The following is a 25,426-nucleotide window of genomic DNA, read 5'->3' on the forward strand; positions in this document are numbered from 1 at the left end:
CTTTTAGGGTGACATTTGCCACCCCGGTAGATCCGCCCCTGCAAGCGATAATACAGACAGCGGAGTTTTCCTACAATTTTCCGTTGATTTGTGTAAGTGTTTCCATCAACCAACAGGATGCACAACACAAGGCACAGATGCACGCTACTCTCAAATCAGGATTTTGATTACCGGTAGGCTTATTAATAATTTGATTAATCTGGTCTAATTTTAAATTATCCCATAAATCTCATGATCAGAACATATTAGATCAGTTTGTCTCTTTAGCTATATTACTGCAATTGTAATTCTGAAATATTTATATTCCAAAAACTACTAGTGCATCCTCAGAGCTGAAATTCACCAGACTACAAGGAATAAATAGAATCCATTCAATGAAAATGTTTTGAAATACATTTTTACTTTTCAAAAATGTACAGATGAGTGGTTTTTCAGGTACTCATGCCCCACAGTAACTATAAAACCAGGGTTTCTGCAGGTTATATGAATGAACATTTAATATTTTGAGCAAAGTAAGTGAAAATATAAGGACTAAATTGAATGAACACAATATGTCATTATGGTCTCTAAACTACTTTTTAATTAATTACACACACACACACACACCTTGAGGCTTGAATAGCTCTGCTCCTGAACACTAAAATATAGAAAAAAACTGTTCCGCATCAGTATTTTTGTCTCATTTTAGTGCAAATGTCTAAAGATTCGTAAATTTTAATTTATTTTATAAGTTGTTACATAAAAAAAAGTGTCTTGCTTTCTGAGGAACTAAATTGAGTTTGTGAATAAAACAAATATCTTCCAATGGGCTCAAAAAAATAAAAAAAATAAAAAAAAAATAATTCAAATGGAAAACCGGTTTTAATTCTCCATGGACATATTTTTTCTTGTTTTAAGCAGAAACTCCCTTAATTTTGTTGTTTCTCAGAAAACAAGTCTTCTTTATTTTGCATCTCAAGTAAATGTATCTTGATTTAAGGATGATTCAATATTTGAATCCCGAGTCCCCATGAGTCTGTGTATCCAGGTTTAAGTCTCCACCAGGATACATAAACCTGTGTACACACACACACACACACACACACACACACTTCAATAACCAAGACCAACATGTAACTTAAACAAGCTTATTTTTTAATGGATCTGCAAAATCGTTTGAAATTCCAAAGAGAACGCTCCCCTCCCTGACACGTGTCTGGACCAGAAGAGATAACTTCCCGTCAATTACAAACATGGCAAAACTTACAAAGGACCCTAAAAACCCAAAGAAACCAGCATGCAGGAGAGAATGAGTAACTGATTGAAAAAAAAAAACATACAGGAGGAGATTCAAAAAACAAGTAATTCTGACACGAAACAAAAAATATATATAATGCCATTCTCTTCTGAGCAAACAGGTTGAATCCGGATGGTTCCACTCGGGCGTGTTGGGTTGGGTTAGCGGGTCAAACAGAGAGGAGAGGACCAGTGTGTGTGTGTGTGTGCATAACTGTTACAGAAAAGTGATGTTTAAATGTGTGTTTGGGGGGGGGTGAGCTCTAAGGCTCTACATTAAGGCACCGGACGAAATAAATCAAAGAACAAAAAACCCAGCTAGAGAAGATCTCTCACACTAACACACAACACTAACCCCAAAACACTGGACAAAGTCTCGTCTAAAACGCGATGCCGCTCCTCTGTGCCGACGGACAGCGTCTCCAGGTCCACTGACGGTCTCTATGTAGTGGTGAATGCGCTTTTTGTTTAAATTCATTTCTTTCGTTCTTTAAACTTTAAAATAAGTAAGAAACAACACAAAATGACTTTCTCTTTACATTTGTTTTTTTTTTCAGAAATAAAAATGATGTCAGCAAGCAGTCGTAAGTCTGAGAGATGTTAGAGATGTGTTTTACGGAGAATCCCGTGAGAAGGACAGAACGGAAGAGTGTTAGACAGAAATGAAGGATGTGTGAATGAAAGAGAGAGAGAGAGAGAGAGATGGGGGGGGGGGGTGGTATAGAAGAACAGGTCGTGTGTGTGTGTGTCTGTGTAAAGTGTGTGAGTAACTGTGTGTGTCTGTTCAACTGCAGCACTTGGTCTTCCATCCCGTGACTCCACCACCAGTGCTGATGTCCACGTTTTCACTGTTGGGCTCTTTTACGGGCGTCTGCGGAAAATACAACAACACAAAATAGATATGAACAAACATTTTGGATCTGCAAACATCACATTTGGAGTTTTGGAGTGAACCCGGGTTTATTTTAATCGCTTTCTGGTGCCAAACTCGCACCACTGGTCGCTGGTCACTGCTTCTGTCCGGCTCATCAGGATGCTCAAACAAACAGAGCCACAGTGTTCATTAGGGGTGTGAAACTATATCCTAATTGTTGTTTTAACAATAGGTGATCTGACATTATCGAGTATGTCACTCACTTTGCATAAAACACAAACAAAAACACATCTTGAAAGTCCAAAAGCATTCACTGCATGATGAAGCCTGTTAGAATGCCTGGTAAGATGTCCTTGTTACACGTTACATGTGTTATAATAATAATAATAAATAAAAAGGCATAATTACAAACTATTAACCCTAAACCAAACCCTCACCCTATCCCTAACCCTATAGTAAGTACATGTAGTTAATTAACATTACACTGAGGACACCTTCAAATAAAGTGTAACCAAACACCTCTATAAGTCCAGATATAAAAGCTAAATATCCCTGTATGGGCTTTTTGTTGTTATATTTATATAGTTAAATAATATCACACAAGTAACAGCAATGCTTTTTTTTAAACATACATTGTAAGCGCAATTGAACAAACAAGCTTATATTGAGTGAGAGTTACATTTTAGAGACAATATTTTTTTATACAGTCAATGAAAAATAGTAAAAAAAAAAAAGCTAAAGCAGAACATTTGTGCATCTCAACACTGCAGTGTTTCATTTCTGAATTAATCTGTTTTTGAATAAATCATACGAGTCAATGATTCAATGAACCATTGATAGAGACGGTCACTTGGGAGCAGCCCTATGGCATCTTATTTTTCTAATTGAAAAGAATTTGACATAAAAAGATGACCCATTTAATAATGTTTGGGAGAACTTTAGAGGCTCACTTTGAACGCCATCATCCAACAATGAAAGAGGTAGAAGACCTCCAGAAATTTGCCTGCTAATAAAGTTTTACTATCAAATTGAAATAATGACTCGAAGAATCAAATTGGATCATGGGATTGCAAACTATTCCAACCTCTATTTGTTGATGTAAACTAAAAGCAAAATCCAAATTGGAGCACAAAATGAGAAAATTCCTGTCATTACAGAGACAGGATAAATTCATCATCGTCTTAAATCAACAGAAACACAACTGGGGTGGGAATCTTTCAGCAAATTGATTTGTAATTTTAAAGCGATTCTGTGAATTGACAGTGCCTTTTGTTTTGTTGTATTATGATTCAGAAAAAAACATATAGACTCATTTCTACAATTAGAAATAGAGTATAACAGACAAGTAAACAACAAAAGCAAAAAAAACCTTTAATATCCCAGAGAGATCAGCTGCTGTGACTGTGTATTTATGAGTTAAATGACATGAAATCACTGCTCTTCTGCACTGTAATGTTTTTGCTTAAAAGCATTGAGCACAATGTTACGGCCTAAGCCTTCTGAGTGTTGAATCTGTATTTAGCCCTATTCGGACGGGACTAGTTTTACAGGGGGTCGTTAGAGAAATCTGCGTTTCACAGACGTACTTGGTGATTTTAATCCCGTCCGAATCTGCCTCGTCTGTGTTTTTCTCACACAACCTCTGTGATAATTCCAGAGCAAATTACCTACTGTTTTTCAGCAAACTCAGTGATCCTCTGCGAAAACTAATCCCGTCCGAATGCGAATGTCTGTGATTGCCGGTGATATTTTATTTCACAACGCGTTTCCTTGTGTGTTTTGGCCAACGTGAATTACCGTAGATGCTCTTACCGCGCGGATGTTTGATATATTTGCTTAGCGGCAAATAAATAATAATAAAAAAATAATACAAATAATAAAATCAAGAGCAAGATCGCGTAAACTGTTAATACCTGCTATTGTAATATCAGCATCAGGTAAGATTACTCACGTTCATTTATGTACTCAGTTACATAATGTTTTAATTACAATAAAAAAAAAAAAAAAAAAAAAAAAAAAAGTTAAACTAAAGGAACCACACATTAACATGGTTTTGCTACACTAGCCATTTAGTATTTATTGTGTAATAATACTAATGGCAATCATTCTGAATGAATGCAATGCACGCATACAGAGCGCGTGATCTCTGTGACGCCCAGATGCACAAATCAGACCCTCCCACCTCTGTAATAAACACGGAGATGTTAGTCCCGTCCGAATTGGTACATGAAAATCACAGACGTCAGGTGGTAAGAATCGAAACTCAAACATAGTTTAGAAAACTAGTCCCGTCCGAATAGTGCTTTAGTTTGTGATCTAATTAGTCTTTTCTCTTCTGAGTGTTAGGCTCCGCCCCTGCACACCTTTGTCCTGTTTCTCTGATGGCTCAACTAGAGTATATAAGAGAAGGGTGAACCAGAATGAAGCATGCAGCAGTGAATGCCATTCAGCGGTGAATGTTGTGTGCATCATGATGTCCAGCCTCCGAAGAAAGCTGTGTTCTATTTGATGTTTATTTGGTTTGATCTATTTGTCAGTGTCTGTTAAGTATATTCTTTGACTTTGGTATAGTTTAATTGTTATTGTTACATGTGGAGAGTTGAGGTGAATGAGAGATGTGAGATTGAGTAATCATTTATTAGTCCAAAGATAAATGGTTAAATTGCTGTTGGCCTCATGTCTCCTCTTATGTTGTGGACCCCTTTCTCAATGAGCATTTTATAACAGGGGTTCGTAACAACAATAACATTGGTGTCTTCAGTCAGTCTTTCCCCGGCTCACCTTTTTGAGAATGTCTTCTGCTAACGTGAGGAACGCCTTCTCGATGCTGATGTTGGCTTTTGCACTCGTCTCGAAAAAGCGAATCCCATGTTCTCTTGCGATCTGAGGATCAACAAACACAAACTAGTCAACATTTGTTGTGTTGGCAGGCCGGAACTAATATGTATGGAGCCATTCAAGTTTCTTAGAGATATCAACACTCAGCAAAGTGCTTCAATAGAGGAACTGACAAATATTCAACAAATAAACTGACTCACGTAACATAAAAAAACAAAAAAAAAACATATTAAAGGGTAACTCCACCCCAAAACGAAAATTTTGTCATTAATCACTTACCCCAAATGTCGTTTTAAACCTGTAAATACTTTGTTCATTTTTGGAACACAATTTAAGATATTTTGTATGAAAACCAGGAGGCTTGTGACTGCTAAGTAACTAAGTAAATGATTCGGGGTTTTAAAAAGCTGTCAATCAAAATGTGCTTGTCGGGCTCGGGCCAAAACTGTTGGGCTCGTGTCCTGTCGGGCCTGACTTTTATGACTCGATTACAGCCCTAGTATTGATTAATTTAAGTATAGGCAATCAGTGACAATACAGTAACATTTAATTAAAAATTTATTTAAAATTAACTAATGCTGTAAACTATACAATAACCGCTGCCAGTTGGTACTTTACTATGTTAAAGTGACATGTAAACAAAATTTAAACTGAATGCGGTGGTTTTATAATAAATGTTCAATTATATAACTGTTACACATTTAAACAGTGGATGGCAGCTTGTTTGACAGATTTATTTAAACATACATTAAATATTACAGAATAGGTTAAGTAAAAGCACAACTTAATACTTAAGAGTTCATGGTAACAGAATGGCTTTTCTGAGGTAAACGCATCATTATAACATTGTTTACAAGCTGTTTCACTGACACCTTTCCATGGTTGAAACACTGATAGTTTGTTTTTAACATTGATTGATTGATTTTTATTCAAGTATATTTGGTGCAGTAACTGGTAGTAAAGAGGAAGTGATCAGTTCTCATGCCGTGTCTATACAGAGGTCTGTTGCACAACATTAAAGAATTAAACGCCAAAATAGTATTTATTGTTTGAATTTTATAAATACAACTGACATATTTTAAAAGCGAGCACATTGCTTCACAAAGCTTATTGTAATTTATTGAATGCTTCATTACATTTTGATCAGACGCATCAACTGAACAACACAGGTCGATTCTAGGGACTTAAAAATACATATAGGTTCATCAAAAATGAGAATCAAATCAAATCAATGTTTTCAAAACCAGCCCTAATCCATAATCCATCCACAGTCTCTTACCTGTTCCCCCTTGGCTTTTGGTACGACACGTTTGTCCTCCATGTCACACTTGTTGCCTAGCAGCATCCTCTCCACATCCTCGTTAGCGTGCTGTAACGACATACACAACTTTGAGTCGATGATTTCTTACAAAATACTCATGTTCAGACTGACAACCTCAATTAAAAGTAGTTTCAGAAGTTACAGAAGAAACCGCACTGAAGAACCGAGTTTGCATCAGTGGTGCAAGTAACTTGGATTTGAACGACAGGCCACCAAACACAAAACCACATCCCTCATGGAGTCCCATGTTATATTAATTCTCTTGAAAGTGCTGATTGTTGGGAAATTCTGCATGAATCATCAGACTAAAAAATCTAACCATCAGCAGACTATGTATCTGTAAGCTGGTGTTTTTACAGCACTGGAACTTCTTAAGTCCCACACCAGCGGTTCTCGACTCAAAAATAGCTCAGAGGTCTGTTCTATTTACAACAGCACAACAATACAAAGCAACCACCCATATGATCATGCACAGTTAGGCTAGTAAAATGAATGGGCTTATTAACTTTTAAAAGGGAAGAGAAAACACTTCCCATATTGTTTTTCACTGACGTCAGAAGATGCTTGTTCAAACAAATTCTGTATTTGGATACAACATCATGTCTCAAAAACCATGAAAAAAAAAAAAAACTATGCAAGATATAGGAAAACTGCATTCAATATGGTTTCACTTGACCAGAATTTGTTCTGGGCAGTCAATTATTGGCCAACATTTTCCTTTTCAGCTCATGTCGTACTCATTTTACACATCACTGAGCCAGAGTTTACTAAAACCAGATTTTATAGTTTTAGTTGACTTAATTCTAGTTATTATAGTTCTTCAACTTTAAATGAAAATGAGAAATATGAACTGTTGAACACAAAAAAAACTATTTTGAACACTGTTGGCAACCAAAACGTTTCTGTTCCCCATTGACTTTATTATCAACGGACGAAGGATATTCACAGAGGTTTGGGAAAACTTGATGAGCTAATAACAATTTTAATTTTTGAGTGAACTTCCCTTTAAAACACCATTCCCTGAATAACTGTCTTATTCTGATGTTGTCTGAGGGGTGCAGTAAGATTGTGTGAAGACTGACCTCATCAATATTTCTGAGCCATTTGCTGATGTTTTCGAAGCTCTTGGCGTTGGTGATGTCATATACGAGCATGATTCCCATGGCCCCTCTGTAGTAAGAGGTAGTGATGGTGTGAAACCGTTCCTGCCCCGCTGTGTCCCTGCAAAAAAACATTGACAACCACAATCAAACACTGCAGCAGCCCAGACGCTCGTGGACTTAATGGATTATAGACTACAGAAGATCCAAAATTAACTTTGGCTGGCAATAGCTGGTGAACACAGCTGACTAGTTGTTAAGAGCCACCAATTGTTACCAACCAATATCTCAACAGCTGTTTCCATCAACTATACAGATGGACAAATGAGCATCTAATGCAATATGCATATCACAACAGTTTGGAATATCTGAATGATTTCAATAGTTCAAAAAATGTAAGATTAATTTAACTTTATTACCAAGTTGAGCAAAGAATTGGTGGTATTTAAATAGTTGTTTGTTTACTTTGTTAAAATCTAACCTTTCATTTAATGCTAAAGTAAAACACTGCAGTTTACTTTTTTTTTTTTTTTTTTTTTACAGTTATAGTGATGCTGTCTTCTCCCAGAAAGAGAATGAAATGTGTGCTGGTTATGTCATTTTTTTTTAATGCATTTAAATATAATTAAATTTTTATATAAATTACATCTAATTTTAAAATGGTTTTACAAAAAGCATGGTCGTAACTTAATGATACTTACCATATCTGTAGCTTTATTTTCTTTCCTTGCAATTCAACTGTTTTGATCTTAAAATCGATTCCTAAAAAGACACAACAAAAGACATAAGTTGAACAAAGACACTTAAAAGAAACCGGATTCACAACCTATTTGACTTCTGTGAGTGAAAAATGTTGCATGACAGGAATTTTGTTAATTGGAAATTGATTGGATCCACTTAGAATTGTAATACTAGAATGGAGTTAGATCTGAATTTGATTATACTCTCTTCCTAGGGCACTTTTTAGGAAGCTTTTTCACCAGGACGTTGATGCTGAAAGTCAAGTTAGAAGGTCTTCTCCAAATATCCCAAAGGCTACACTACTTTTCAAGCAGATTTTTATTTGCCATTTTTGCTGTACTACTGATCATACGGTGGAACGATGTCAAAACAATTGGAATTGGACGTGTGAAACATCCCGATGGGCGATTACATGGAGGAGAGGGGGCCTTTCTGTATTCAGAAAGGCACAGAAAATAATTAACGATTGCTAATGGTTGCCTGTTACATTACAGCACATCAAATTTCACTTACCACATAAACAGAGAAAGGAAAGATGACTGAGGACGATAGCGAATGATTTGCAGATCCTCAGCACCACTGACAAACATCTAAATCTTGTAAATTGTGTGGTGAGTACTGCCGCTCAGTGGTATAAACGGAGTCAGTACATCTGATCAAGAATCTCGAAAGTCACGGTAAAACTAAAAAGCAGTCATGCATTCAAAACCAGTTTCAATGCCAGGCATAATTACAGCTCCCTGATGCCTGCCACTTATATACAGTATAATTACTCAATGATAAAACTGCAAGTGAAAGTACGGAAATATATATTTTCCTCCCATCTCGTATTTATTCCCTTTAGGGGTTCTGAAGTACAAGTCATTTTCTTTCTGAACATGGTCTATCAAAATCATCACACAGCCTAAAAAGGAAAGTTGTTTCCGACTGGGAACAAGTTAATTACATTTAGGCCTGGATTCTTAGACAGGGCTTAGGTTAAGCCAGGATTAGGCCACAGTTCAATAAGGACATTTAAGTATCTTTTATAAAATAAAAAAAAATATTACTGGTGTGCATCTAGAGGCAAAACTATGGAACTGCCATTTTAAGATCAGTCAGTGCAAGTTTCTTTCAGTTAAAACAGCCCAGACATGCATTTTAGTCTGGGACTAGGTCTAAGCCTTGTCTGTGAAACCGAGGGTTAAAAAAAAAGACCAACGTTTTACACTTTTCTGATCTACTAATCAATCATACACAATAAGCACAGGAACATCTATTAAGTGGGAACGAGGGTCATTTTATTTACTGTTGAATGCAAGGCCTGGGGCCCGTTCTTCGTACGTCGCTAACTCAGTTAGCTGGATTTGAATGTTGACGATTTGGCGTGATCTTGGATCGTTTGGTTCTTCGAAGCTCATCCCGGAGCTGCTGTCATAGCAACAGGTCCGTTAGCTTAAACCTGCTCGGGAGCAGCTTATTTCATGTAAACAGGATTAGATCGCTTATTTTCAACCAGAACTGATACTCAAAATATGTCTGCTACCACCGCTACTTTATTACAATAGTATCGTACTGATCCAGGGACAATAATTTAAAATAATAATCATTAAAAAATGTATTTAAAAATAATATAAAAATGTTGTGTAGTCCATAACAGCCTACTATAGACAGACTGTTTTACTCACTGAAATATTTATTTGTCATAAAAGTATTACTTCATAATTGTATTAGAGTCTTACACACATGCTATACAGATAATAGAGTCGTGCATTATTTTGAGTGATGACTGCTATTACAAGAGTGGCTTGATGGAGCGCAGGAGATGCAGATAACATGATATTGACCCTTAAGAAACTTTCTTTAATGCTGTCACGTAACAAATCTTTCCAAATATAAAATGAAATGAATAGATAATTTCTACATTGAAATAAAAATGTAAAGACTGCACAACTATTATAAATTGCGAATCTAAATATTTGGGAATCATGAAAAAAATTCTAATAAAATAAAAACATGTTTCTATTATCTGTTTCATGTATCTATTATAACATTTATGTAGTTTTGTTTGCTTGGCTGTTTCCTTATAAAAGTCCAGAAATTTGTTTTTCGTCAGGTGTCGTTTTAAATTATATGACGTCATTATATTGATGTATTGCCACCAGCCAATCACTGCACTTCTGATCATGGTTTCGAGTATCGATACATATCCCCTTTTAAGGCAACACATGAACGTGCAATTATACTCAATCCAGCGATACTAATCATACACAACAGGTGTGTTCGAAGAACCCAATTAGCCGGATCAGGATTAGCACGATGATATCATCTTGGATGTGTCATTTGATCTCGGATGTAATAAGCGACGTACGAAGAACAGGCCCCTGGTGAGAAGTCTTGAGTGACAAAACAACAAATGAGTAAGCACCACTGCTGAATTTTCATAAAAAATGTGGGATGTGTAGGCATACATTAATTTGTCGTAAAACCTTCTCAACAGAAATCTGGACTTGTGCAAATTGTCCTCTGAGGGTACTAGCGTGGGAGAAGCTTTTCCAAATGAGAAACAAACCTGAGTTTTGACTGTGCTACACTGCATATAGGAAAAACAGAACTGACTGGGCATTTTCATTGTATTCTCCATTTTAATAGCAAAAATGTAGCCCTGAAAAGGGTTTTCTAGACACTCTTGCAGTTGAAGTAGTAGTATATTATATTTAATACCATGTCAGCATCTTAGGCGATTGTCTTTTGCAGTTGAAAGTAGCATCACAGCATCACAGTTCATGTAGATGACGGAGGGTAAAGAGATCTCTCAGTAGCAGTGTGTTGTTGAGACTAGCACAGACCAACACGGACAGGACGGTTCATCAGTGAAACTGCTGAGAGTTTAATGGCCCAGCAGCACAGTAAAAGCATTCAGACTCAAACTCACACTGGAAAATGTCCTGAACTGATCACTGGTTAGTTACCATGTTTGTCCTGCTGCACAGCTTTATTAGTGATGTTTGCAGATTGGTAAGAGACTCCCACAACACCCTGGCAACCACAATGTGCCCAAAAAAAACCTTAGCAACCACAGTGACAACCGAAATCACTCAAAACACCTTGGCAACAGCATTAATGTCCTAAATTACTCAAAACACCTCAGCAATTCCACAGTAACAAGCTAAATAACTGAAAACACATTTGCAACTGCATAGTAACAACCTAAATAAGCCTAACTCTAAATATCTTGGCAAAAGCATAGTAAGAACGTAATTCACTCAAAACAACTTGGCAACCACACAGTAACAACCTAAATTGCTCTTAACACCTTAGAAACAGCACTGGATCAAGTTCAGTGTCACTTTAAGAGCTGCACATATCTAATATACAGGTACGCATATGTTTTTCTCTCAACGGTTTACTTTCATTTCCAACATAACCAACCGATTCTATATGTAAACCTTGTGTGTTCTGACAGTATTAGCCCCTAAAGATAACTTAGTCCAGTAATCAGGTGCTGTTTGACAGGTGTGCGCGCACGTCAGAACTGCACGTGCATTAAACGTTTAACTGGCAAGGCTTTAAAGCTCATGCAAATAATGTACTTTTATGATTGCAAACAAGTGCAGTGTCCTGTGAGAGTAACTCTATCGATGAGTTAACACTGATGTAAGGCTGCACAACTAATCACATTTCTAATCGCGATTACAATTATGGATGCCACAATTACGTAATCATTCAAAGCAGCAATTAATGGTTCAAAGTCCACTTATGTTATTCTGCAAGCTTAAGATATTTTCTTTTCTTTCTACAAGTTATCTTAAGGGTTTTTTTCATCGTTTTAGTTTTAGTATAACATTATAAAACCATTCATATTTTTACTTTTATTATTTAAAGAAGAAAATAATCCAATGTATATTTGACTTTTGAGGCTTAACAATCTAGAAAAGCACTAAAGGTTTTCAGAGTGTTTTCAATTTGTTTATTTTCATATAAAAATACAGCATTCAGTTGCATCAAACAAATGGTATCAACAATGTGATAATTGTAATTAATAAATCGCAATTACAATTTCAAGGGAATAATCATCAATTCTGTCATAATCGTGCAGCCCTGCACTGATGTGTATGTATGTGGCGTTATAAAATATATTGAGACGGTGGTGCCAGAAATGCAGCTAATATGTGCGCTGTAACACGATACTATGATATTTCTTCAAGAGCAGATCGTGGAGACATTTTTATCATCCACGATCTAAAATCATCATATAGCACACCCCAAACTAGTCAGTGTCAGTAATGTTGCAACACACTCTTCATATTGGACTTTAGTGTGCTGTTATAAATTAGTAAAGAGATTTCAAGAGCTTCTACATTTGGATGCGAAACATTTAGGCAAAATGTATATTTTAGTCAGAATTACTGCTCTCCATCTGTTAGTCATGCATCTGTGTGATTCTTCACTTACTGTCCGGATGATCCTTTATGCAAATGCAAATACTGGCGTGACTTTCTAACATTTACAGATAAGAATACAACCGTAAGATGCAATTTATACACAGAAATAACACGTCTCAAATGCATTAAGCAGTGAAAGCATGTTACAGAAGAGAAAGCCTCTTTAATCCCTATGTTTATGAGTTACTTAGACGCCCTTAATATAAAGCACATCTCATGTATAGGACTACTTAAATCTCATCTCTGTCCTATATTATTTTTCTGACGTGTTCGTGGACATGCGTGCTGAACCGAAAAACCTGTAACAGTTGCAAACACACGTTACATGCCTAGATGCACAAAGACTGACCAACATATTTAGCTAAGCAGTAATGCTTAGCAGAAGTCTAACCGCACACACATACACACAGCTGCACTATGGGTGGGAGCCGCTTTATGAAATGGTACACAAATGAGCAGCCAAAGACTGAGTCACTCTCACACAATACACACAAACCACCGCAGAGACAGAGCAGACCCCTGAAAGAGACACGAGAAAACTCTGCTGATGTGAACGACACATGAGAATATAAAAACAGAGAGTGTGAAAGTAACAGCAGAGGACACACACTCATAGTTCAACCTCTGGAAACATGTCAAAGGACTTTTGACTGAGCCTCAGTCTCTGCAGTCGGGTACGTTTATGCCACTTATGGCTTTAAAGGCACAATTCACCAGATGAAAATTGTGTTATCTTTTACTTAACAGTCATGTCGTTACAAACCTGTATGACTGGAACACAAAATAAGATATTTTGCTACTCCACTTCATACAATGAGGACTAAAGCTGTCATTTTTTGGCAAGTAGATGACAATAAAAGAGCAGCCTGGATATTCTGCCCAACATCAACAAAAGAAATGAATACTCTGGTTTAATGTGACATAAGGGTGTGTAAAGGATTCCTGCAACAGTTTAAGAAGTCTGGATTTGGCCACTAAATGTGCGACTAGTTTAAAACTTGGGTTATACGAGTTCTGAACACAAAGGACATGGAAGGGTTCCTGACAGGCAGCCAATCAGACCCCTTCCCATGAGCCTTTGCAGCTGTGGGGCCCCTCAAGGATCCAGAAGGAAGCTCCGCCCAACTGAGCCAAGATCCTGTCAAAGAAAGAGAATCCACTAATGCCAGACAGAAAAAGAAAAGTAAAAAAAAAATGCTCTATTAGTCTATTTATGCATTTATAAAAGCTTAAATCAAGAGTTTAATAGTGCACATATGGTTAAGGTGTGTATTCGTGTGCGAGTGTGTTAGGTGATCTTTCCCTTGGGACTGCAGGGAGTTTCCGGTGAGTATTTTAAGGCTCTGAACTACAGAAAGAAGGAGGGAGGGAGAGAGAGAGAGAGAGAGAGAGAGAGATGTGGTTCAAGTGCATTCATAGCCCATGTCCATAAAGTGACAGGATGTTGAATAAGGAAAAAGTGTAAAGTGGGACTTTATTTTATCCTGTAGAAAATAAGAATTTTCTTTCCGGAACTAATCTGTCATTGGTCGAAACTTAAGTGTCCTTGATGACATCATCAATAAAAGAATGTCATTTTAGAGACAGAGCAGGTGACATCTGGAGTAACTACATTTGGAGTAACATCTAGAATACCAACAAGAGACTGCATAAAGTGCAAACAGAGTCAATTATGATTAAGTGTTGATTCAAAAGAAGAAACACTAAAATTTAAGGAAAAGAAGAAATTGATTAGAAGAGGATTGACTGGAAATCCAAATTTTCACTGATCTGATGACTTAAACCACCATTTCCTGACAGTTCAGAACTTCAACCCTCATTCTGATGGTTCACAACTGTCACCTGATCACAACAGGAAGCCACAGGTGACACACACCAGGAGCGGTCATGTGACTCACAGCACAGAGACAAAAACTCAGTCGTAAAGGTCACCCTTGCCTGTCCAGAAACCAGGTCAATATTTGTTTTCATTCCAAATCATGATCATTTCCAGGTTTTATCAGTCTGAAACACAATGACGGCAACTTTATTCAACTTACAAATGCCATTAAAAACAAGTCTATTATTTCATAGATTAATCCATTTTATGTTAACTAATACTCACTGAACCATGTGATGTAAACAGTCAATTCTAGAGGCAGCACAGGTTATGAACTATATACAAAACGAAAGGCTTTTTCTTTGGAATAACATGCGGTCATGAATCATTCACAATAACCAGGAAGAACCAGAAACGTGTTATGAAAAGTTATTTTAAAATTTCTTTTTAGGAACAATCCTGAACATGCATTATATAAATTTGTTCTAACATGAGTTACAGGCTAACATCCCTGTATGGACAAAAATGATCAAAAACAAAACATTAACAAATAACAAACAATAATGAAAACAGAAAACAAAAATGTAAAAAAAAAGTATAACAATAATACCAATACAGGCTACTTGATGTACAATAATAATATCTACTAATTTAATTTTGATTTAATGTAAACTTAAATACATGTTCATCAATTAAGGTCTATAATTGCAGGACATTTCTTAATCAGACAAAATGTCAACGAAAGAGCATTTAGGATCCGCTCTTTCAAATAAATGGACAGGGCCGGCTGTGTCTAAATTTGCCCCATGAACCAGCGTGGCGCTGAGATCTCCAGTTACCCCCAGAGAATTGACCCTGCCGTACGTAAACCGAGTTCAAGAGCATCTGCTAAATGACATCTACCCACGCCGTTCTCAGTGAATAAGTTCATGCGGTTTCTGTGATCTAACAGGTATGGCATGCTTCTCATTTTAACCCACTGAATTTACCTTCCAGGCATCTAAACACAGAGAAAAGGTGATAGGAAGTGCGTATTATATTGCAACAATGGTGTTCCAACATCTGCATCAATCTGAACAGGACGTATATCTAGCATTTACATGCTTAGAGATGTTTAACAGGTGACAGACGATGGATTTGGGTTACATAAACAGGTAACTAAATCAAACAACAATCACATCAATGTTCAGATTCATTACTTCCCAATTTAATGGGGTTTATTTAGGAAGCTCATCTCCTTACAAAAAGTACCATGGTATTACTATGGACTCTGGACACAGTCTACTCAAAAAGTACCTTGGAAAAACCCTTACATAATAATAATATAGCACTCAATACACTGTTACAATGGCAGCTCCGAAGTGCGTTTTTATGGAAGGGTGGAGAGATTGTTTGCAACTCTTACACCTGGCCATAACCCAACATCTCCAGTCAACACTAACAACCATGAAAAACCCATTTCAGATGTGCCTTTCCCATGATATCATGCAGAAAGCACCAGGAGGTAGTTAAATGACAGGTTTGCGGTTCCCAACCCTGGAGGCACCCCAAGTCCCCAACACTGCATGTTTGGCATGTCTCCTTAATCAAACACACCTGATTCGGGCCTTAAGCTTATTAGCAGAGACTCCAAGACCTGAAAGTAGCGTGTCAGAGAAAGGAAACATGCAAAATGTGCAGTTTTGGGGTGCCTCAAGGACCAGTGTTGGGAACCACTTGCATAGAGAACACAGTTAATCAACCGAGCCAATTCACGCATGCGCAGTAGCTCCGCCGATGACGCCACACTAATGAATTGTTTATGCTTTTTAAAATAACAACTCACGACTATTTTAACAAACTCGTTAGTTAAACGCACTAGTGACGAAGTAACGATGCATTTTTTTTACATGTTAACCGGTTTGGCTCTTAAAGTGATGGATTTTGGGGTTAACGTTACTCCATGTAACCTAACAGGCCGCTTGAACCTTTAACGTTTAATCTAAACTATACACAATGTATCGAGTATCTCATTTGGACAAATTAGAAATTACATATAAAGCAGTGACAAGCCATTACTTGGACTCCTCCGGTATCCTATCATTATTTGTCAGTCAACCGCATATTAACGCAAACTTTAGCCAAATAACCTCAACAATTACACTTAACGTTACATAAATCCAAATATAACGTTACAGAACTCTGGGATGTTATTCTGAATCAACTGATTTCAGGGGTTCTCTCAGCTGATATGAATCAGTTAGCCGGTTAGCATGCTAAAGTCCAGAATCAAGGCCTAGTCAGCACATCCTCACACATTTAACAGCTTTTCTGACATAAAACAATAAATAAAACTCCGGGAGCGGGTGGATTCGGGTGTGATCCTCACCTATAGTGGAGATGAAGGTGGTGTTGAAAGCGTCGTCTGAAAATCGGAACAGCACGCAGGTCTTTCCCACCCCAGAATCACCAATCAAGAGCAGTTTAAAGAGCAGATCATAGGTCTTCTTCGCCATCTGAGCTCTTATAAACACACACTGATGAGAAACCGACAGAGACCGAGCGCGTGTTAAAGGGAAAGCGTGTGTGTATTATCCGAAAACGCACACCGGACAGTCTCTTCTTCACAGCTGAATTGCTTTGATTTCCTCTGCTGACTCTTTTTTTTAAACTCCGAAGGAGATGTTTACGACGTGTGTCTCCTCTGAAAGTGTGGTGTCTGGTGTTTTAATGTCTCTGTCTTTTCTTTCTTTCTTTCTCTCTCTCACACTGTCGGGACAAAATGGCTCCTCCGCCCGACTCTCTCTCTTTCTTCAAACTACACCAGCGATCTGATTCAAGTGAAAGATATTCCGCTTCATCCCAGCGATGCCGAACAGCGCAGATCTCGTTTGACAGCTGGATCCAAACCGACAGTCTGTACCGGGTCCGTTCGTGGAGTTTGGAAGAGGACAAACACAGAGACGACCGACCAACCGCCGTCGCCTTCGAATGGAGCCACCGCGGCGACACCCTAGATTTCATAGTCACGCCTTCCTCCCCGCCCCTACGTAAGCGCCTGGCGTTGTGATTGGCCCAACGCGCCGTATTTCAAATCCATGTCGAACGCTGATTGGACGGAGAGACAACTGTCTGTAGACATGAGGGCATTATTGACGTAGCTTTTTTAGGGAGGGAGAATGCAGCTGGCGCAGCCCAGAACCTGGCCCCTAACGACACTTCGTGGCCCTACAGTCGATTTCCGTCAGCCCCAAGCAGCGCTGCAGGGTGTGATTGGGTCACCGTGACGAATCCAGATGTTAAGTCAAACCCAGTGATGTCATTTCGGGCGTGGCGCTTTTAGAACATTTTCAAATGTGACCCAGGACCACAAAACCAATCATAAGGGTCCTTTTTTTTTATTTTTATTGAGACTTATGCATCACCTGGCAGCTGAATAAACAAGCTTTTCATTGATTTATATTTTGTTGGGGATAGGACAATATTTGACCGAGATTCTGACCCATACAACATATTGTTGTCTAAATATACATGTGCTGATTATGATTAGTTTTGAGGATTAGAGTCACATATGACAGCACAAAAGTTATCCTCTGACAATGGCAAAACGTAGTATTGTGGTACTTTTAACATTGCAAAATCATGGTACAGCAGTATTATGTACTTAGTAATAACAACAAACAGAAAACAACAAACCTGAAACAACAAACAGAACTAACAATTATTGCTAAATGTGTGACTGAATCATATAATAACTTAATTATTAATATTGATAGTTCATCGTCTAGCTGACTACGTCTTTTATTATTATTATTTGTATTTTTTCTAAAATCCTGTCAAATGTGCACAAACTAGTAGCTACTACTAAATATTGTAGAAACATAATTTTCTGTAAAGTTGCTTTGTAACGATTTGTTTTTTAAAAAGCGCTATAAATAAACTTGAATTGAATTGAATTGAATAATAGTTAGTACTATGGTGAAAAGACGGATTTAAGAACATTTTGGGTTTCCTAAAGAACCTTTCTACAAACAGTTAAGTTTTCCCCCAATTGCTTTGGCTTAGTAAGTATAAAGCAATTAGTTTTTTTTCACACTAAATTTTAACATACCGTAAAAATCTGTATCTAAAAGGCTCAGTGTGAAATAAAAGCATATACACAAAACTGTTGGGAAAGAAACAAAAAAATAAATAGAATAAATATGAAATTTGTAGCCTAAAATGAACATTTGAGTTGACTACCATTGTGAAAAAACATTGAACAAGTACTCACACGAGTCACAACATTGTGACATACAATAGATTTGCAGTGAGAAAGAACCATTTCATTTCTTAGTGTGAAAAATATTTTAATAATTAAAAAAAAAAACTTTTTGTGCATTGGAAAATTTCAAGATGGTATAAAGATACTGTGGAATAAAGAGAGAAAAGTATGATATTACCAGTATCTAAAGATAATAAATCAGAATACCCCACTTCCAAACTATCTGCAAACCACAAACTGTAAGAATCTCATTTTGTCGCTGGAATGAGTTCTGCTCTCATGTCCTGTGAGGTTTTGAAGAATTTGGCTATTGTTTGTAAGTCATTGGGCAACATTTTTCCTAACGCAGCTGTAAACATGCAGAAACCTGCTGTGACTCAGACAAGCATGGCTCAGAGCTGCTGGAGGTTTTATTCCTTTATATCTGTCAGTGAGTCACTCCTGGAGCTCCGTTTTCCTGTTTCCAAACCTTGCCACTCAACGCCGCATGAATCTGGAATATTAGAGGAATTTCTCTGTGGTCAGATGTTTCTGATTCTATTTCCTTGTGTGATCATTGCTCTCACTAAAAGCCAAGTGTGAGGAAAAAAATAAAATGTAGTTCTTCCAGTTTCTCATTTCTAAGGGTTCTTCATATCTTTTGACTGGGTTTTAAGCTGTCCGACAAACTACACACACACACACACACACACACACACACACACACACACACACACACAGAGGCGTAGCTGAGTGTTGTAAGTGAATCTGATGCTATGTGAGTCACAGTGGAGTTAAACATCTGGTTCTGTTAAATCCACCGGATGTCCTTCAGAGTTTGAGTCACAGCATTCAAAATCTACATAGAAAAAGTTAATATAAATGGACCATGTTTAACTTTTATATGCAAGACTTCCGGTGTCATTTGCTTCAGCTTACCTCTCCGAAAATACTTTGTTATACTGCTTGATATTTCAAACTGGTAGCCTATTTGTTATCACTTCATTTTAAAGTATTATTGTAATATTAACACTGGTTTGTAGCGCAAATAGTTTTACTGTTAACTGCACTTTGTCACTCATTCTCTTATTTAGCCTATATAACACTTAATGAAACGGAAGTCTTTCTCATTTACAAATAGCTTACTCCTGCCTTGCAGAATATGATGTATTTATAATGTATTTATATTCCTAAGTTTTCTAATGAATGCGTTCGTAAAAGCTCTTTTCCACAGTGTTTTCACAATTGTTCCTTGTTGTAAAGAGTGCCTTACAAACACTGCAGTTACACATCAAGCCATATATTGATTGAATGCATTCAATGTCATTGTCTAAACGTTTTAAGGCAACAAATGTTGAATATCAAATTTCAAGATTTTTTACTGCTAAGTGTCTCATCATGAGAAGATGCATCTGTAGCTGACAGCCATCATTACAGGCCTCACCATCAGCTATTTGTTCATTTCAGGGTGGATTGATTTCATCCAAGATGTTTCACTAAGTGCTTTTGCTTCTCTGATAGATTATATGCACAAATCCTTCCCTCACTTGAAACCCAAGAGCTAGTCTGGTCATATTCTAGAGTCAAGCTCACTAAAGCTAATATTAGTGGTCCAAGCATTCTCTGTATGGGTCATGAAAAGGAATATACATATATCCAGGGATGACACTTCTGTTTAATAATTTAGAATAGTGGCCAAAAATAAAACTACATACAACAAATCCACTAGATGGCGCTATTGATGTACGTTTAACCAACCCAAAACATGAATCTGCTTTTAATTAACCAGCAACACACGATACATGGTGTGTGTATATATATATATATATATATATATATTACAATTTGTATTTTAAATAAAAAGTATATGCCTACATCCACTAAGTTTTTATATAAATGTATCTTGCAGCACACTACATTATAGGCTAATATTGTTCAGTCTTAAATAATTGGCTGGATCTTTGGACTTTCTCCTTTTCCATCAGTGTTTGCACATTTTTGGCCTATAAGTAAGCAGATATTGTCACGATATGAGACGCTTGAAAGACGGCGAGAGAACCAATTGCAGGTAAGTATGATTTATTTAAGGGATAATCCAGAGGGGTAAACAGTCCAGGCAGGGGTCGAAACCAAAACATCAATCCACATAAACAAGACACGAACACAAGGCAAGACAAGGCAAGAATGACGGACATGAATAATATACTGACATTAAACAAGGACTCCGTAACACAGACTAAGACAGACTGGGTATTTATACAGAAGGATAATGAGGAGACAGGAGACAGGTGGGGAAACAATTAATTAACTTAACAAGGAGGAAGGTGACCATATAAGGAAACAGGAAGTGATCTGGGACAGACACCGTGAGAAGGAGGACATCTAGTGGAACCCCGGGGAACAACAACCCAGACACTGTGACAGTACCCCCCCTCTACGGAGCGGCTCCCAGACGCTCCAAGACAAGACACAACACAGAGACCAGGAGGGAGGCGGTAAGGTGGAGGCTCAGGGGGAGGGACGAAGGGCCGGAAAAGGAACACATGGGGAACAAACACCAGAAATGTAAACATAAAACAGGGAGACCAGGAGGGAGGGGGACCGGAGGAGGTACAGGGGGAGGGACGGAGGGCCAGACTAACTGAGGGGAACAGACAGAAACATAACAGAACTCAAAAAACACAAAACAGAAGTCCATGAAGGACATGTTGAGGCGTCCACCAGGGCGGAGCGGAAGACCACCACAGCCTTGTGGTCAAAGTCAGAGCCCTCCAGGGCGGAGCGGAAGACCACCACAACCTTGTGGTCAAAGTCAGAGCCCTCCAGGGCGGAGCGGACGACCACCACAGCCTTGTGGTCAAAGTCAGAGCCCTCCAGGGCGGAGCGGACGACCACCACATCCTCGTGGTCACCGCCAGAGTCCCCCAGGGCGGAGCGGACGACCACCATGTCCTCGTGGTCACCGCCAAAGTCTCTGGAACCGCCTCGGGCACTGCCTCGACATCGGGCACTGCCTCGGCCTCCGGAACCACATTGGTCACCGCCTCAGCCTTCAGAACAGCATCGAGCACCACATCGGGAAGTGCATCGGGCACCGCCTCGGGAACTGCATCGGGCACCGCCTCGGGAACCGCCTCGGGCACCGCCTCGGGCACCGCCTCGGGCACCGCCTCGGGAACTGCATCGGGCACCGCCTCGGCCTCTCGAACAGCAGCGAGCACCTCCTCGTGAACAGCCTCGGCCTCGGGAACTGCATCGGGCACCGCCTCGGGAACTGCATCGGGCACCGCCTCGGCCTCTCGAACAGCATCGGGCACCGCCTCGGGAACAGCATCGGGCACCGCCTCGGGAACTGCATCGGGCACCGCCTCGGGAACTGCATCGGGCACCGCCTCGGGAACAGCATCGAGCACCGCCTCGGCATCGGGCGCTGCCTCGGCATCGGGCACTGCCTCGGCCTCTGGAACAGCGTTGAGCACCGCCTCGGCATCGGGCACCGCCTCGGCATCGGGCACCGCCTTGGGCACCGCCTCGGCATCGGGCACTGCCTCGGCATCGGGTACCGCCTCAGCATCGGGCACCTCCTCGGCCTCCGGAACAGCATCGAGCACCGACTCGGCATCGGGCGCTGCCTCGGCATCGGGTGCCACCTCGGCCTCTGGAACAGCGTCAGGCACCGCCTCGACCTCCGGAACAGCCTCTGGCACCGCCTCGGTAACTGCAATGGGAACAGCCTCGGGCACCGCCTCGGCCTCCAGAACAGGATCGAGCACCACCTCGGCCTCTGGAACAGCGTCGGGCACCGCCTCGACCTCCGGAACAGCCTCTGGCACCGCCCCGGTAACTGCAATGGGAACAGCCTCGGGCTCCGCCTCGGCCTCCAGAACAGGATCGAGCACCGCCTCGGCATCGGGCACTGCCTCAGCATCGGGCACCGCCTCGGCCTCCGGAACAGCATCGAGCACCGACTCGGCATCGGGCGCTGCCTCGGCATCGGGTGCCACCTCGGCCTCTGGAACAGCGTCAGGCACCGCCTCGACCTCCGGAACAGCCTCTGGCACCGCCTCGGTAACTGCAATGGGAACAGCCTCGGGCACCGCCTCGGCCTCCAGAACAGGATCGAGCACCACCTCGGCCTCTGGAACAGCGTCGGGCACCGCCTCGACCTCCGGAACAGCCTCTGGCACCGCCCCGGTAACTGCAATGGGAACAGCCTCGGGCTCCGCCTCGGCCTCCAGAACAGGATCGAGCACCGCCTCGGCATCGGGCACTGCCTCAGCATCGGGCACCTCCTCGGCCTCCGGAACAGCATCGAGCACCGACTCGGCATCGGGCGCTGCCTCGGCATCGGGTGCCACCTCGGCCTCTGGAACAGCGTCAGGCACCGCCTCGACCTCCGGAACAGCCTCTGGCACCGCCTCGGTAACTGCAATGGGAACAGCCTCGGGCACCGCCTCGGCCTCCAGAACAGGATCGAGCACCACCTCGGCCTCTGGAACAGCGTCGGGCACCGCCTCGACCTCCGGAACAGCCTCTGGCACCGCCCCGGTAACTGCAATGGGAACAGCCTCGGGCTCCGCCTCGGCCTCCAGAACAGGATCGAGCACCGCCTCGGCATCGGGCACTGCCTCGGCATCGGGCACCGCCTCGGCTTCGGGCACCGCCTCGGGCACGGCCTCGGAGACGACAGCGTGAATATTCTCCTGGACGGAAGCGGCCCGCTCGTGAAAGTCCTCGGGTACGACAGTGGTCCGCTCGGGAACATTCTCCAGGCCTTGCGGAACGGTAGGCGCCCGTCTCCTCGTCCTCCGTCCTCTATGACGGTGAGTCGGTGGCACCTGGACTGGCGACTCAGGCGTTGAGTCGGCCATCTTGTGCTGTGGCACTGGGCTGGCGGCCATCTTGTGCTGTGGCGCTGGGCTGGCGGCCATCTTGTGCTGTGGCGCTGGGCTGGCGGCCATCTTGTGCTGTGGCGCTGGGCTGGCGGCCATCTTGTGCTGTGGCACTGAGCTGGCGGCCATCTTGTGCTGTGGCGCTGGGCTGGCGGTCCTTTTGTGCTGTGGCGCTGGGCAGGCGGCCATCTTGTGCTGATGCGCTGGCTCAGCAGCCATGACATGAACCGTCTTGGGAACCTCTAGGATCCTTGATAGTGTAGCGAAATAATCCAAGAATGAGTCAGCGGCCATCTTGTGTTGTGGTACTGGGCTAGCGACCACTTGGTGCTGTGGAGCTGGGCCGGCGGCCATCTTGGATTGTGGCTCTACCATGGAGGGTGTGTGCTTCCTCTCACCTCTCCGTTCGCCATGGTGAGAGGGTGGCTCTGATCCATCCCACACGAGCCCCGGGTTAAAGGGAGGCCATGGTTGAGAGCGATGACGAGTCTCCTCTCGACCACTTCCTCCTCGGCGACCTCCCCTGGTCCCCCGGAAAACCACCAGGCGAGTTCCCTCAAAACCGCCTCTGTCCCGCTCGGTGGCTGGGGATGAGGCATGAGTAGACATACCGCTGGTTCTCTGTTGTGACGGAGTCCTTCTGTCACGATATGAGACGCTTGAAAGACGGCGAGAGAACCAATTGCAGGTAAGTATGATTTATTTAAGGGATAATCCAGAGGGGTAAACAGTCCAGGCAGGGGTCGAAACCAAAACATCAATCCACATAAACAAGACACGAACACAAGGCAAGACAAGGCAAGACAAGGCAAGGCAAGGCAAGAATGACGGACATGAATAATATACTGACATTAAACAAGGACTCCGTAACACAGACTAAGACAGACTGGGTATTTATACAGAAGGATAATGAGGAGACAGGAGACAGGTGGGGAAACAATTAATTAACTTAACAAGGAGGAAGGTGACCATATAAGGAAACAGGAAGTGATCTGGGACAGACACCGTGAGAAGGAGGACATCTAGTGGAACCCCGGGGAACAACAACCCAGACACTGTGACAGATATGATGGGTAAAAATGCTGATAAAAATAAATAAATAAATAGCCTTAGTGCGAGCTATAAATATATGAGCAATGAACTGAATAAAAGAACGATGAACTATCAAGTTAAAAAAGTAAATTACATTGTTAAGAATATGGTAATTATGGTTATTATAGCTTTTTTCCCCTGGCCTACATTTGTATTGCATTAATTAGCATTTTATCAAGCACTGATCTGATCCATATTTAATCTGACTGAACTAGCATTAAACCATTTAACTCCAAATCCCAAACACCTCTGGGGTCTTCCGCGATGATCGCAGTGATGCAGTGTGTGTGTGTGTGTGTGTGTGTGTGTATGTGTGTGTGTTAGAGTGTTACTATTTACGCCTTTTTTAAACGATTTTGCCCTTGAAGGGGTTTATAAATATGAGCCGCTACTTTCTGGACATATCAACTTATATATATATATATATATATATATATATATATATATATATATATATATATAATAGTTTAAACTAAGGATGATTAAGTATGCATAAGATACAGAAACTGTTAATGCATTACATCATCATCACTTTTTTTCTAAAGTTGAATTAATTAAATTTGAACACATATTTATTAAAGTTATGAATAGAAATTGAACATAATCTTTAATTCAGAAACACTATAACTCGGAATTCTGTTTGAAAACAAAATCTCTAACCTAATAGCATGTTTTCTTTTCTTTTCAAAAAGTCAAAAATGTTTATATTGAATTTCTGTAATATAGCAAAGCCATAATTCCTTAAAAATCAGTGTGCTTGTTTCTCTTGCGAGACCTGGCAACCCTGATGTATATGTGTGTGTGTGTGTGTGTGTGTGTGTGTTAGGG

The 25,426-nt window shown here is 40.6% G+C and overlaps 1 protein-coding gene across 1 annotated transcript; it reads right to left on the reverse strand.

Moving 5' to 3' along the window:
- Positions 1 to 1,113: 1,113 nt before the first annotated feature.
- LOC127983970 (ras-related protein Rab-10) lies at positions 1,114 to 17,390 on the reverse strand. Its single transcript, XM_052586417.1, has 6 exons — positions 16,761 to 17,390; positions 8,110 to 8,170; positions 7,391 to 7,529; positions 6,267 to 6,356; positions 4,931 to 5,032; positions 1,114 to 2,146 (listed from the first exon to the last, which is right to left on the reverse strand). The coding sequence occupies exons 1-6, from the start codon at positions 16,885 to 16,887 to the stop codon at positions 2,060 to 2,062; spliced, it is 606 nt and encodes a 201-aa protein (XP_052442377.1). The 5' UTR covers positions 16,888 to 17,390; the 3' UTR covers positions 1,114 to 2,059.
- Positions 17,391 to 25,426: the final 8,036 nt, after the last annotated feature.

Source organism: Carassius gibelio, chromosome B20 (genome assembly GCF_023724105.1).
Source record: "Carassius gibelio isolate Cgi1373 ecotype wild population from Czech Republic chromosome B20, carGib1.2-hapl.c, whole genome shotgun sequence".
NCBI lineage: Eukaryota > Metazoa > Chordata > Actinopteri > Cypriniformes > Cyprinidae > Carassius > Carassius gibelio.

Bases quoted from the DNA above. Each gene is read 5' to 3' on its own strand.
- LOC127983970 (XM_052586417.1), bottom strand. From the start codon at position 16,887: ATGGCGAAGAAGACCTATGATCTGCTCTTTAAACTGCTCTTGATTGGT. The intron at 7,530-8,109 runs GTAAGTATCATT...GTTTTTTTGCAG, and splicing joins AAAATAAAGCTACAGATATG to GGACACAGCGGGGCAGGAAC. The intron at 6,357-7,390 runs GTCAGTCTTCAC...ATGTCGTTACAG, and splicing joins GGCTCAGAAATATTGATGAG to CACGCTAACGAGGATGTGGA.